The 14,322-nt window shown below is 38.8% G+C and overlaps 2 protein-coding genes across 3 annotated transcripts in view; one reads left to right on the forward strand and one right to left on the reverse strand.

The window, feature by feature from the left end:
* Positions 1-11,109, forward strand: part of LOC112155129 (general transcription factor IIF subunit 2) — a 47,644-nt gene extending 36,535 nt beyond the window's left edge. The window contains exons 5-9 of one of the 2 annotated variants that reach the window (XR_004949919.1): positions 3,385-3,466; positions 4,896-4,992; positions 7,118-7,261; positions 8,938-9,182; positions 11,081-11,109. Coding sequence is in view for 1 of the 2 variants with exons in the window: in XM_024286582.2 (XP_024142350.1) it covers positions 3,385-3,466; positions 4,896-4,992; positions 7,118-7,261; positions 8,938-9,075 (461 nt within the window). In the remaining variant the exon portion in view is untranslated. Of the gene's footprint in view, positions 1-3,384; positions 3,467-4,895; positions 4,993-7,117; positions 7,262-8,937; positions 9,342-11,080 lie in introns of those variants that run through there. The other variant, XM_024286582.2, reaches the window with a different exon arrangement.
* Positions 11,110-11,353: 244 nt separating this feature from the next.
* On the reverse strand, positions 11,354-14,237 carry tpt1 (tumor protein, translationally-controlled 1). Its single transcript, XM_024286583.1, has 6 exons — positions 14,082-14,237; positions 13,227-13,294; positions 12,824-13,008; positions 12,640-12,745; positions 11,817-11,933; positions 11,354-11,726 (listed from the first exon to the last, which is right to left on the reverse strand). Exons 1-6 carry the CDS (start codon positions 14,107-14,109, stop codon positions 11,724-11,726), a joined length of 507 nt encoding a protein of 168 aa, XP_024142351.1. The 5' UTR covers positions 14,110-14,237; the 3' UTR covers positions 11,354-11,723.
* Positions 14,238-14,322: the final 85 nt, after the last annotated feature.

Consider the following 14,322-nt stretch of genomic DNA (forward strand, 5'->3'; position numbering starts at 1 on the left):
GGGTATATTATATCGGGTAAAAATTTCCAAGCAAAAGTGATGGTGTAACTTTTTATAGTGAAAGTTTTCTAGGGTTAAACGGCAGCACATATTTGTGAATACGTTTTTCTGAGTACTGATAGAGTAATGGAGGATTTTTGCTCAACAGATGACGTGTTGAACTTCTCACCTAACCTGAAAATGGACCAGACTTTATTTTTTTCTTAAATTCCTCTTAAATTCTATTAAGACTTGTATGAGTTGATGAAGAATTTTCTGTATTTCTCTCTTCAGCGTTGACTAGATGTCGGTTTTTCAATACTGTTTCCAGTGATGCTGCAGTCAAACTACAGTAAGGTGCATTTTTTCCCCTTTTTTTAACCTTGGACTGCTAGTTTTCTTCTTTTTTGCTAGAAAGTAAGCAGTTCTGAGAAAGTCCTTCATGCTGGATCTGTCTGTGCAAGACCAATACTTATGTAGTCATTCTGAATCTCTGCTCGCCTTTGAATCTGCTTCAACAGAAAACACCATCCTAGTGTGAAAGCATCACAGAGGAAATGTCTCCATTAAAAAAAAACCCTTTCTGCTGTTAAATTCAAGTTGATGTTAAATTCTTCTTTATTTTAGTCTAAATTAACTTCAGTCCACCTGTCTATTTTTGTTGTACTTAAAGAGCAGCTTGTTGCTCAGAGGGAGTTGTCTGCTGGGAGCTGTCAGTGCTTCTATACAGATTTTTTTTTCTGCCGTTTGCACTCTGCTGTATTTACCATAAAAAAAAAAAAAATATGTGTGATTCAGTAAAACGATGTTCAATATCTGCACGCCTGGCACAGATACTGTGGGTATAATTAGAGCCGCTGGTCTGGGTTAGGGAGACGCGTTCTATTTATACTCCCTTTTTCTTCTCTTTCACCAGGGAACAAATCAGGTCAAGTTAAAGTTTGTTTCCCCTCTTCTCCAGTGTTGTGTCATCTGGTGGACATCTTGAAAGCAATAACTGTCTGAGCAGCTCTCAGATGCAGCACCACTTCAGCGTGGTAACAAAAGAGGCTGCCTGTCTGACAGGTGAGCCTGCTGGGCCTCTGTCATCAGGAGCTGACGCTGCTTTTGGGGGATTCGCAGAGGAAATCGCTGAGTCCTGCCTGTCAGAACTTCAGACACGAAGCTTCTGTGGGTGAAAAGGATTTCAAAGAGAAGGTTGAGACGAGCTGAACAGCCGGCGTCTCTCCTCTGTGCTGTCATTTGTTGTGTTTGTCGGTGTAGGCTCACAGTTCACAGGCTTTTCAGCATCACTTTCTTTTTCTATTGTTTTACCATATGATGTGTTAGAAACTATAGAGGCGTTTGAAGCTTCTTTTCTTTTTAAACAAACACGATCGATTCCAGTCTAGATGTGTGCAGTGAAATAAACAGTCTCTGCTGGACTTCATTATTGAGTTTGAACAGTCAGTTCAAATCGGGAAAATGAAAGGAGGAGCAGAGGAGGAAAAACCTGCAGGAGGCTCAGTGGAAGGATTCGCTGAAACGGGAACCTCCAGAAACATGAAGGTTTAAACTATTTATCCGATAATCACAACTGCTTCAAGGCAAATATCTGCAAAGGATTTAAACGTAAAAATGAGCTTTAAAAATACATTTTCTTTTTTAAATATATTTGTTTTGACGTCTACAGTTAAACCATTTATTGTTTTATCTGTTCAGGTTGATGTTTGTCTAGATTTGTGGACCATCTGGGGCCACATGAGTTTCTTAACAGAAGGTTTGAAGTTGAAATACATGAAACTCTGCCAAAGGTATCACGCAGATCCTTTTGGAACTTGGTATTTTCAAAAAAAGGTTGAGTGAATAATGCCAAAATGTTGTTTTGAAACTCTTTGATTCTGGATGAGAAAGTTCTGTATGTAGTTCCGTCTTAGGTTCTTCTGAGGGATTGAAGCAAGAACAGCAAGTGCGAATTACACCAACACGTCTTAATGCCAAAACATTAAAAAAGCACAATAAAAAAAGCAAAACAATTAAAAAATGCTAAATCCCAGAAACCTAAACACAATTAAACAGAATAAAACAAAGATGAAACAAGAGATTTCCAGAAATCCTTCTGAAATGCTAAAAAGCCAAAAAGAAACCAGAGAAGGTAGTTTCAATGGGACATCGATGATTGAATGAGGACCTCTAGTATTGATACTTTTTTCCTAAATCAGGTTTTTTAGGAGTTTTTCCTTACAGCAAAAGAGGGTCTAAGGGCAGGGATAACCAGTTTTATTTAGTCTGTTTAGTTTTTAGCTATTGTTGATATTTTATGATTGACCTTCTGCTTCTGTGGAATTACTGGCATTAAGCCCAGTGAGACCATTGTTTTGTGATATTGGGCTATATAAATGAAATTGAATTGAATTAATGACATTCAGTTGCAATAATGGACAAACATAAGCCAATCAGAGATGTTCCATTTTACCTCTAATTTTGTAAAAAAAAAAAAAAAAAAAAATGAAATTTTGAAAGGAAAATTAACAATTAACTGCCAGAAATAAAAATAAAAAAAACAAAAGGTAGGTACTATGAGACATCTGATTGGATGATGATGTTTGTCCATCACTTCGACCGAATGTTGTTTGTCATGAATATATTCATCAAATCCTTTCCCGTTTCTTGTCTCGTTTTTTATTTACATTTTATGTGGATTTCAGGAAATGATTTTTGTTTTCTGAGACATTTTATTTGTATTTTGGAATTACATTTTTGTTTCTGAAATTTTGTTTTGATTTCTGAAAAAATCATTTTTCTTTTACAATTAATTGTTTTTCTTTTTTGTTTTTACATTTTTAATGTTTTTGCGTTGAGTGATTTGTTGATGTGATTTACACTTCAGGGCCACCGTAGATTAGGGGTACAGGTCAGTCACTTTGAAGCACCTTATGTGGCTTTCAGCTTTGTGACACTTACGTTTAACTCTGTTTGACCAACAGTTTTCATCACATTTCTGCTCTGTAACAAACTGTGTCTTTAACTCAACTTGAGCGATTGTAGGTAAATATTTGTGGAAATCGCTCGGCTCTGTAAGTTCTGACCCTCCTGCAAATGGAAGCAGGTCCTGCTGTTTGTGAAAATTTTTTTTTTTTCATTTTCTAGGACATAGTTTCTGCAGAGCAGTAGGAGTTCATTAGAAATTCACCTCTGAGTTGTTGGTGGGATTGTTGGTGCAGAGTAAGCCCACCCCTTTCCCATCATCCATCTGTTAATGTGCTCTTCCATTAGTTTACAGTTCCTCACACCTCCAACCTAACAGCTCAGAATTCCATTCTTCAAGAAGCATGGTTCCTGATTTAAAGAGAACAAAAGTACTTTCATGTGTGCATGTGTGTCACTGGAATAGCTAAGCAGCTGAAGACGGGCCTTCTGTTGCAGATGGAATCAGTGTGGAGGGCATGGTGGTGCACAGAGCTGAATGCAGACCCATCGTCTCTGAAGACTACATGAAGATCAAACGGTGAGTCCAACAGCAGCAGACTGACGTGTGTCGGGATCCTGCAGTTTAAGGTAAAGCACAACATCAACACAAAGTCTTCATCGCACATAGAAGGATTGCATGTCTTCAAAAATGAAAACAAAACTGTCTCATCTTAACCACTAAGATTTATGTTTTATTTTCTTTTTTTATTTAAGTTGTCAGACATAAAAATGCAGGAAAATGACAAACAATGGTAGAAAGTAAATTAACAGAGTGTTCAATCCCATGGTGCACAAGATTTGATAATCCGGTAGTTCAGATCCTTCCTAAAAGGACAAATTGTTTCTTTTAGCGCACACAAACACAAAGCCCAACACCTGACGTGCTCTGATTAATCAACATTTCAAATGACTTTTGGGAGTTGTTGAAAACTGTTTCCTCTGGGTGGAAGAAAAGAGGGACCTTCAGGCTTGTCATCAACACACTTTTTAAAGCCAGCCTCCCTGGTGCAGGGAGGTGCATTAGAGCAATAGATATAGGAAAGTGGGACACTTATGATTCCAGCTTGAACGCTTTCTGACATGTTTGAGGAAGAGTCTTGTTGATTTTGTCGTTCTGCGTGAGTCACGGCGTGCAGAACGATGGTCTAAGGTAATTTAGTGAGGGGAAAAAAAAATCCATCCAGTGCAGAAAGCGTCAGGGCAGCTGTTGAGCCAAAGTTGGTGTTTGGGGCGATGCTTTTTCATTCCAACAGCAGTACGGAAGTTGTTAATGGATGCATCGCTGCAAATGTTCATTTGGCCACACAAAACACTCCAGTCCACTCTGCCTTTTTTTTTGTTAAACTGGTCTTTGTCTCCTCCTCAGTGAATGATGTTAGTTCAGCCAGAGTTGGTGCATTGCTATAGCAACGACATCACTGTGGCAGATGCACCGCTTCAATGCAACCCAAGGCAAACACACGGCACACATTTCGCTTCATTGTGGCAGCCGTCAAATCAGCGAGCCACATTATTCTCTCAGAGGAAAGCATTTTAGGGGCGCCACTGTGGAAACCAGTTTCATCCTGACCCTCAGACTGTTTTCATCCGCGCTCACAAAGACATTCTGTGCGGTATATTCATACCCGTTATCTGCAGAGTGGAAATGTGAGCGGCAGAAAATCCATCACTTGTGGCTCCAGATACGTTTCTGGTTTTCTGGCTGCAGATGAATGTCTGTCCATCAGTGCGGGGAGCAGAAAAGATGTTGTCACGGCGGTGTGAGAAAACACAATCCAGTGAAAGGAAGTCTTTGAGCGCAGAAAAGTGTCATAACATATTTTTGTTAGCTTGACCTGAAGGTGCAGACATTCTCATTCCTGCCTGGAGCTACATCTGTCATCTCGCTGATGGAGTCGGCCTCAGGAGCACAAAGGAAACTTTCTGTCTCTCAGCCTTTGGTGTGCGATTGTGCGTCTGTGTGACAGGCTGCAGATCGAGTCTGTCAAGCCTCAGCGTCTGTCGCAGCAGCTGGACCGGGCCATCACCACTGTCTTCAAGCCTGTGGCCAACCATGATTTCAATGTAAGAAATCAAGTTTACAACCAGCACTATGATGTGTGTCTAAACCTTCAGTTTCATTGGGGGAAAATGTACAAGTAAAACCTTAAAAGTAAGGGCTAAAAATGTGTTTACTGAAGTCTTTTAAGAGATTTTTAGTTCCAACTGAACAAAATTTCATTTGTTCCACTGTTTTTCATGATGGAGGATAAGGATTTCCTTTAGAGATGGGCTGATTTCATGTTTTCTGACTGATGCCATAAAAAAAGGATTTCCCCTTCATCTGTGGCACATGGCCAACATTTAAGTGTCTTTAAATGTGTATATAATAATTTAGATTTCCTTTTCCCTTTTTTTCACATTTTACTTGACCTTTTTAACAAAAAAGTATCACTTTAAACTTTAAAAATATATTTGAAAACATTGAGGCCATTCATTGAGAATTAGACACAAACTATAAGCAATTACTATAAGTTTCCCATTACCAGAGATCTATTAGGAACATTTATCCTTCTCTAAAGGGAAATTTACCTGAAAACAGAACTATTTCTGACTATGACTGTAAACATATGCTTCACATGGTCAGGTATCTATTAGGGACAATTATCCCTTTCATATGTAAAATGTATAAGAAAACAATCAGAATAATATCTGTAGATTTTTTCATATTGAACCGATACTGATAAACTATGCAAATATCAACACTGGAATTCCTAATTTCTTTATTCAAATTGTGGTGAATCAGGATGAAAGAATTCCGTTTTGGAAAAGATTGAAATTGTGACAGTAAGCGTTAACGCATTAATGCATGTGATTAATTAAAAAAAAATAGTATAATAATATTTATTAACTCTAATTAATTACTCTCTGTGAAGCAGAAGTCTTCCGCTGGCTTCCAAGGTTGTGTTAAACTCTGATGATGCACACTTCATCGAATATTATCCTACTTATGACATGGTCACTTACAAAATAATTATTCAATCGATTTTTGGTACTTTATTCTTTAAGGTTTAGATTGCTTTATTTATTTATTTATTTTTACAAAAGGTGGACTATTTGATGCGTAATGCGGCCTGTTGTCACGGTAACACGACAATGCGTCGCTGAGCTGGCCACGACCTCGTCTTCAGCAGCAAAGGGAAGCGATATAAATGCTGATCATCACGATAGGTTAAATAAAACATCAGTTCAGAGAGAAAGTTCACCTTCCACTGCTTCTTTTGTCCAAATCATGAAGCACAAGTTTGTTTTGTAGAATTCTCCACATATAGAACATTGACTGGAATTTCTTTTTAGGCGTGCATCCACACCCAGCAGCCAATCAGAATGGAGTCCCGTCCTCACACCAGACTATTTAAAGTGCAGAAAGACTGTTTCTTATGGCTGAATGCCAGAATGTTTCCTTGGAGTAGTACTGCAGACATACAGTCAGATTCTTTAGAGTTCTGCTTATCTTACTGTTGATGTGTTTTATGCTCACAAGTTACACTTCTAAGTAAACACTTTATAAATTTAAACGTTTCAGACAATAAAAATGAAGGGGAGCATTTTCTCTCTGGCCTTATTTTGTTCAAAAGCTGCACATTGTTATATAAAATGTACCTCGTAAAACATTGTTTATTCGTGATTAATCACAACCCAAAATTGCGATTAATCTAATTTTTTTCTTTTTTTAAAGTTAGTTGTGACATGAAAAATCCACCGGCTGGGTTAGGGGCCCCAGCAGAAGTCTGCGGCTCCATTCTGAAGCATCCACTTCCAGAAGACTAGACCCACGCACGTCTTCGTCTTCTTCATCTGATCTGGCATCTAGCTCAAAACTTTACGGCGGGATAGCTCCAATATTGCTCGCCGTGCTTTTAAAATGGATCAGAGTGAGATTTTAACCTTTCATTCGAAACCAATGTTGTTTAAAAAACTTTATTACATAATCATTGATTTGGACTGAACAAAGGTGGAGCTTTCATTATGAAAACTATAAGATACTACGATGAAAACTAACAGAAAAGCTGAGTTGTGCCTGAAAAAGTAACAAACTTGAAAAGAAAATGAGGAATATTATGGTGTATTTTCAAAGTAAGAGTTTATTCAATTGCAAATAGTCATCAACGCTATCGCTGTTCCTGCTAACATGACGTGTCATTTCAAGGTGGAGTTTGAGAAGAAGAAGAAGTCCGAAGGGAAGATGGTGAGGGCGGAGCGACAGGTTGTGATGGACATGCTCTTCTCTGCCTTCGAGAAGCACCAGTACTACAGCTTCAAGGACCTGGTGGACATCACCAAACAACCCGTGGTGAGGAGCACCTGCACGCACAGCAACACCAAACAAAACAATGCACCTGCCCACCATCCACCTTGCCTTGTTAAATTTGAACAAATCGCCCACAGCATGACGTCCGTGCCTGCTCACACTCTCTGTTGTGGCTCAAATGCTGACCAGAGTGCGCACACATACACACACGGGGAGGGAGGATGAATCGATACAGAGCAATGGATTCATTCCAACTCCCAGTGAACAGCATTGTGTAGGTGCTGATGAGACCTTGAGGGCCTCTTCTCCCTCTGATTGCATCTGATTGCATAACCATCGACTGAGTAGGAGTCAAACGCCCCGATACACTCCACTCCATCATTTCTCTCCCAGAGCACTTGGCCAACACTCAAATTAACTGAACCGAAGTAACCGAAATGTCCATTATGAGAAGTCTTGGAGCACAGCGGCGGAACTCCCCAAGAAGAGTTTGCAAAGTGCTAGAAGTTCAACAGAGACACCTTGTGGCAGTTTCAGAATAAAGCCTCAAAACATACAGCTCTCTTTAAGGCAGGGGTCTGCAGCCAGAGGCTCCTTTATATATTAGAAAACTGATTAGATCAGGGGTTAGTTTGGGTTGATTTAGTTTATACGTTATTTTGTTTAGATTTTTAATAAGTCAGATAACTGAGCAAAATAATGGTAAAAGGTTTAATCTATTGTCGGAGTACTTAATTATTTTCTTGGATTTTTAATTCGAACAAATCTGCTGTAGCAGGAGGATTCTTTTTGACACGCGGTTCATTTTATTTTGAAAAGAACTTTTATGTGCTTCTGTTAAAATAAATTGCTACAAATAAAAACATTTAATACTATAATTTGATCACTGTTAAAACTTTTAGTGTTAAAGGTTACAGACCTCTGGCATAAGCAAAACACATTTTCTGACCTTCAGAATTCGGTGTTTAGAAATCAGAAAAAGCCAAAAAAAACTTTGCGTGCAACAATTTTTTTTTATTTCTTCTTCAGGAAAGATCTTTTAAACATCTTTCATAAATCTTAAAGTAGATGTAAAGTCAATAAAACCTGGGACATTTCCTTCTTCTTTTATACTTTTTTTCAAATTGCAATAGCTAATAAATATACAGTAATAATCTTCATGTGTGATGATGCGACGAAGCATAAAACTTCCTGGGTTCATGAAGGTGGAAGGCATGTTAAAGATCATAGATTTTTGTCTAGGATTGTTAAGAAAAATGTGGTTATACTTTGGAAAAGGAAAAATAATTTTGTGTGATATTTGTGTTTTTTTTTCTGTTTCCTTTGGACAATTTTCAGGTTTCTTACCTCATTTTATGGGATCTTTGATCTTATTTTGACAATGTAGGCGCTCTGCTGATTCATCAGTTTACTGTCCGTTTCAAACCTTCATAGGTCAGTTCAGAAGCAAACGGCAAAAAAAAAAAAAGAAACCTTTGAGAACTGTCTCAGTCAGGATGAGTAGCTGCTAAAAAAGCTGTCTGACTGCAGCTTCCACATGTTTTTGTGTGGTTTTGTTTCAACTATAGGATGTCATGTTTTCATATTCCTCTGTTTGTTCTTAAGAGCAGTATATATAAAGGCTATGGAATATTTAATATTGTTTGTGAAAAAGGTGGAGGAAATGTTTCAATTCTATTGAATATACATTTTCATTTTTCTTCTCCTCTCTGGCCCAGACCTACCTTAAAGAGATCATGAGGGAAATCGGAATATGCAACCGCAAAGGAGCACACAAGAGCAACTGGGAGCTGAAACCGGAGTACCAGCATTACCGGCCCGCTGAGGAGGAAGAGGAGGAGAAGCAGGACTCATAGACGTCTTCTGATGGATTCTGGCATTAAGCTGTGTTTATTGTTTAGTTTTTGTTTGCATCAGTACAAGCTTTTTTTTTTTTTTTTTCTCCTCTCTCGTTAGTGAACAGGTGGAACCAATGACAGTAACGAGGGCTGTGCATGTCCTTCAGCACACCTGTTTGAAACGCCACTCACAGGAAGTGTTCCTTTGAAGAGACGCTGTTGTGTTTACAGCAATGAAAATAAAGACTAAAGGGCAAAACAGTCTCTTTAGTAGTGTTACCATGGCAACAGCATGATGCTTCATTTGTTTGTCAAATGGCAAACACATGTTTTTTTACAGGATCTATTCAGACCAGACACATTTAGTTCACTTAAAGTGAACCCGATCTCGTTTCCCCCAATAATCTGAAGCTGTCTTACATACAAGTGGACCAGGAACTGCTCTGCCCATCTTTTGAGGTGATCTGGGTTGGTTTGGAATCTGAATGAGCTCCGATTGGCTCTGAATTTCCTGTCTGAATAGGCTCCGTTCTTAAAGAGGAACACCATAGCTGGGCATTATGGGATGTAAACGCCGTCGTCTCCAGAACATCGACGAGAGTGAGGCAAGAAGAGCCGCTTTGTACACATGTGATCCTGGAGGTTATGAAACATAAACATATATTGTCATTTCAGGATGTCTCCTCTCAAATTAAAACTATCCGCGTGTATCTGTGACTAAGCAGCTCAAAATATTAACGTTGTGGCTGAACTTGCCTCAGGTCTGGGGTAAGTTGAACCATCTACGGGTGTAAATTGAGCCTTCTTCACTAAATGTAAGTCCCCTACTTGAAGACAAATACATTAACGTAGTGTTTCATTCTCCCCGTCGCTCTGCATCAGTGGAATGTTCCGTCCACAGCAGTTTCAGCAGCATAGAGTCTCTGAAGAGAGGGGAAAAAATATCTGCATATGGTTCATCTAAGAGCCACCTTTTGTTTTTGATCTGGTACATATTAGACCCATGTACAGAGGGGATCAGACGGTTGGGCACCCCTCAAAAAATGTATATTGTGCATAAAGAACCCAAAGAAATGTTGAAAAATCTTCTAAATCTTGAGATGAGACATTCTTTGAATATGTAAAAAAAAGGCTTCATTTCCATTATTTACCCTCTCAAAATAACAAAGCAAAACAATGGTGTGTGCAAAATTTTGGGAAGAATTAGTACCTCGTACTGCTTGGCTTTTTGCAGTTTGAGGTATTGTCATCCATCCAAGACAAAAGTCTTTCAGTTCTTTCAGAATTCTGGGATGTCACTGCTCTTTTCAGGTCTATCTATAGATTTCAGTGATGTTAAGGTCAGGAGGGACATTTGACAGAATCCATTCTTCTAAATGTTTCCTGAGCCAGGGATGCTGGAGGTCATTTTGCAGGACTCTTCCTGTTTCTCCTGGGAGGTTGTGGTCCTGATGGAGGGTTGTCACGTTTCTGCATCTCCATGTTCTGGACACTACACTGTGCCATCTCATTGTACCTCTGGAGTAACAGTCAGGATTCAAAAGCCACCAGAACATAAAGATGGAGAAGTTTTCTGCACTCCTTTACTGGAGGTTTCTTGCTGATAGCCCATCATTTACACACATCTATTCCACTTGCACAAAAATTTGAAGTTGCTTCCTAATTGAACTGTTTGATTACATAGAAGCCTGATTTATTTACGTGTTCTCTTTTATTTTTTGAGCAGTGTACTTCATGAGGATGTAAGCAGACTGGACAGACTGGACTCAAGAAACCGTCAAACCGCGCTTTGCTCATCGTAACAGTTCTCTTCAGTTTCTGGAAGTTTCTTTCATTTGCTTGTCCTGAACTGACTTATAAAGGACTGAAACGGACTAAACTCACTGGATGAATCAAGACATGGGCAAATATCCTCTAAAGCTGATGAGGTTAAAAGACCTGAGAAGTGTCCCAAACAGCAGCATTACTCACTGGAAGGGTTTGGTCTATAGTGACACAATAGCGTCACACAGTTGCAGAACAGGTGGAACCAATGACAGTAACGAGGACTGTCATTGGACACACCTGTTTATAACTCCACATGTCATTAGGATTCACTTGTGCTAACAGCAATGGGTCAAGAAAATAAAGAGTGTTACCATGGAAACAGAATTGATGGACTTGAGTCAGTCAAATACTTCAGTAAACATCCAGCTGTAGATACATGAGCACCAGGTTTCATGAAGTGATCTCATTCCAGTGAAATGAAGGGACTGCTCACTGAAAACCAGAACATTTGTTAAAGAGTAGAACTTGGTGAGATTTTTCATGATGTTTTTATTTGATAGATGAATTCTTAATCCAGACACCCAAACTCAATGTGGTCTGGGGTGTTTGTTGTTGCTAAAACTGAAGGCGGATGAAAGAAAAACACTTTTTTGGCCAGAGTCAGAGCTTCGATCATTTGCTTTGTTTCCATGGAGACAAAAAGCACTCGAAAGCCAAAAACAAAGTTTAAAAACTGTATTCTGATTGTGTTTGGTTCCGCTCAGCACGAGTGGAACTTGTGGACAAAAAAAAGTATCCATTCAGACAAAAAGAGCACAGAGTGGGGGCTCCTTAGGTCTGCTCCTGGGGGCTTTTTGGGAAGCAGCAGGCAATTGAACAGCAGATCGCATTGCTGACATTTACTGCAAAAGAATAGTGAGAACTTTATTAGAAAACAGTTTTTAGCCATGATTTCATATAAAACCGATAAAAACGAGTAAAAAACTACTCACGCATTTCTCAATCTCCAAACCGTCCTTGAAGAAGAGCATGTATGGTGTGACGCCATCCTCACGGTAGTCCAGCAGACCCACCATGCCCTCAGGGTTCATGGACTCACCCGTGTAAAACTGGGAACCAGAGAGGGATTTTTTTTTAAAGTTTTTAAGGAAAAATAAAACATTGACAAAAATCCCAATAAGTAAAAGATCATTTAAAAAAAAAAAGATTAGAATCAAATTGTAGCGCTTAGATTAAATCGACTAAAGGATCGCATCTTCCAGCCCAAATTTATGTGGCATCATATCCCAAATAAGCTCTGAGTGGTTTTGATGACTTGGATTTTTAGGAGATTCTGATCACCTTTCCAAAATACAATTGAAACCGTCTAACTTTTACAAGCAAGTATTACATGCACTTTTTTCACAACTTGCATAAGACATTTTTAATTATATCTGACTGGTACAATGATTGTGTTTATGACTTGTAGCATGATGGGATACTGTTATCATACATGTTTGTAAGCAAATAAAAGATTAGAGTTTTAAGTAACTGCTATTACACACTTTCCAGTGTTGGTCAATTATGATTTCTCTTTACAAGACATTAAAATGCTACAGTAAATTTGAGCTAACCTGAAGAAACATTAAAGCACCTCTTTAATTGTTGTAAACTATGAAGAAATGCAGTTAGATTTCCAATCAGACAAAAGAAAGCCACTAGATGATGTGAAATTAACTGTGTTGGGATATTGGGCTATATAAAGAAAACTGGATTAAGCTTTGAGAGTACATCCAACACTAATCCAATTAATGGAATCTATTGCTTTGTAAATACCTGGTAGTTCTTGATGTTTCCAACAACCCCCTTCACTGCCACTTGAGCTTCGGCCATGAATTTCTCCACTCTCCCTGGGTTGGTCTCTTGCAGCTTTGTCTTAATGCTGAACATGCAAAGCAAAGCTGTATTCTTCATGCTGTTTAAAGTGGTAAGATTTAAATACATAAAGAATAATACTCACGCCTTCAAGTAGTCTTTAATGTAAGCCAAGTACTGCTTCTTATCAAAGCCCGTCTCTTGTAGGCTGTGGTTGAGGACGATGTCCACCCCGGAAACGGTGCTCGACTCGTTGGCTTCAGTCGCCTCCTCAGCAGACGCATTGGCTCCAATTAGGGCGTCGTCAAATCCCTCTGTCCTGGTGACCGTCTGAAAGCAAAAAACAGTGAGAAAATGTCATCAAAAACTAATAGAGGTGTAGTATAATGATACAGGTCAGAGTCCACACAGTTTTAAAGTTTCATCAATATGTTTTCACTATGAAAATTTAAAGTTATATTCAATTGAAAGACTTGATAAAAAGTTCCACACAAACAAGTCGACACTTTTTCAGCAGTTTAATGTGATATTGCGTCATCTTCACTCACCTTTCCTTCAACTTCATAGAAGATATCGGTTTCTTTTATTTTGTAAATATCAGAGAACATCTCATCCCCTACAAAAACAGAAAAACAGCTTTTATGGAATGGTTACAAAGAAACGAATTGACAAAATTTTCCTCTTATTCTGGTTTCAATAAAGTGGAAATTAACTCGACCGCCAGGACATTTTCAAATGTGCCCATCCTGCGCATTTCAAAATAAAAGCTTTTTTTCCCTTAACGCGTTCATTTATTTTTAAAGCAAATTTTAAGATTAAAGTTGAATAGTTAGTTTTCTTTGCGACTTTAACAGCTTAAACAATTTCATACACATTAATCCTAAACTATAATTAAAGACCCGATTGTACCATCCTTATAAATGTAAAACTTTTACACTCTCGGGAATCTAACTCCAACCTAAATACATCCGGATCTATAAAATAACCAGATCAATTTGAAAAAATGCTAAAACCTGCTAAATCAAAGTAAATTAGCTTAAAGCTAAATGTAGCCGAAAAGCTATAGACAAAAAAACTCCCGCACAACTCTTAACGCCAGGCCGCAGAGTTAAAATCCTGAGGCCCGATCATTATTAGCACGAAACTAACACTTTAGATCCGAAAAGATAACATTTCTGTTGTTGAAAAGCGGTCCAAACCCTGTTGCGCAAAAGCCGGCTAACCGGCGGGGCGGATAACACTCCATAGTTTTTCGTTAGCATCGCTAACTTCTGAACACGATACACGAGTTAGCTAGCCACCATAAGCTAGTCTCCGCACTAACAACGTTACGTCTCAAACCGGCCTTTTAAACCGTAACATCACCAAACTTGAAGACAAAGAACTCCATTATATCGACTTACCAGTGATGAGGCACTTATAGATGATCATTTTGGCTGCTTCGGTGGTAGATCTTCCAGAGACAGAGACAAGGCCGACCGCCCCAAAAAGCTCAGGAGAGGAAAAAGACCGAGCATGCGCCTCGACACCGTATTTACATCCTGCTGACGTCACTGCGGACAGCTCGGACAGCCACGTACTTAGTTTACTGCCATTTAGAGACAGTGGCCAAAAGCGGTATTGCACCCTGGTCTTTTTTATTAA

The sequence above is a fragment of the Oryzias melastigma genome, linkage group LG21, assembly GCF_002922805.2.
Source record: "Oryzias melastigma strain HK-1 linkage group LG21, ASM292280v2, whole genome shotgun sequence".
In the NCBI taxonomy this organism is placed as follows: Eukaryota; Metazoa; Chordata; class Actinopteri; order Beloniformes; family Adrianichthyidae; genus Oryzias; species Oryzias melastigma.

What these genes read in the sequence shown, in the direction of transcription:
- tpt1 (XM_024286583.1), bottom strand. Translation starts at nt 14,109, where the DNA reads ATGATCATCTATAAGTGCCTCATCACTG. An exon ending in CTATAAGTGCCTCATCACTG is followed by an intron (nt 13,295 to 14,081) that starts GTAAGTCGATAT and finishes CTGTTTTTGTAG; the next exon opens with GGGATGAGATGTTCTCTGAT. An exon ending in ATTAAAGACTACTTGAAGGC is followed by an intron (nt 12,746 to 12,823) that starts GTGAGTATTATT and finishes TTGCATGTTCAG; the next exon opens with CATTAAGACAAAGCTGCAAG.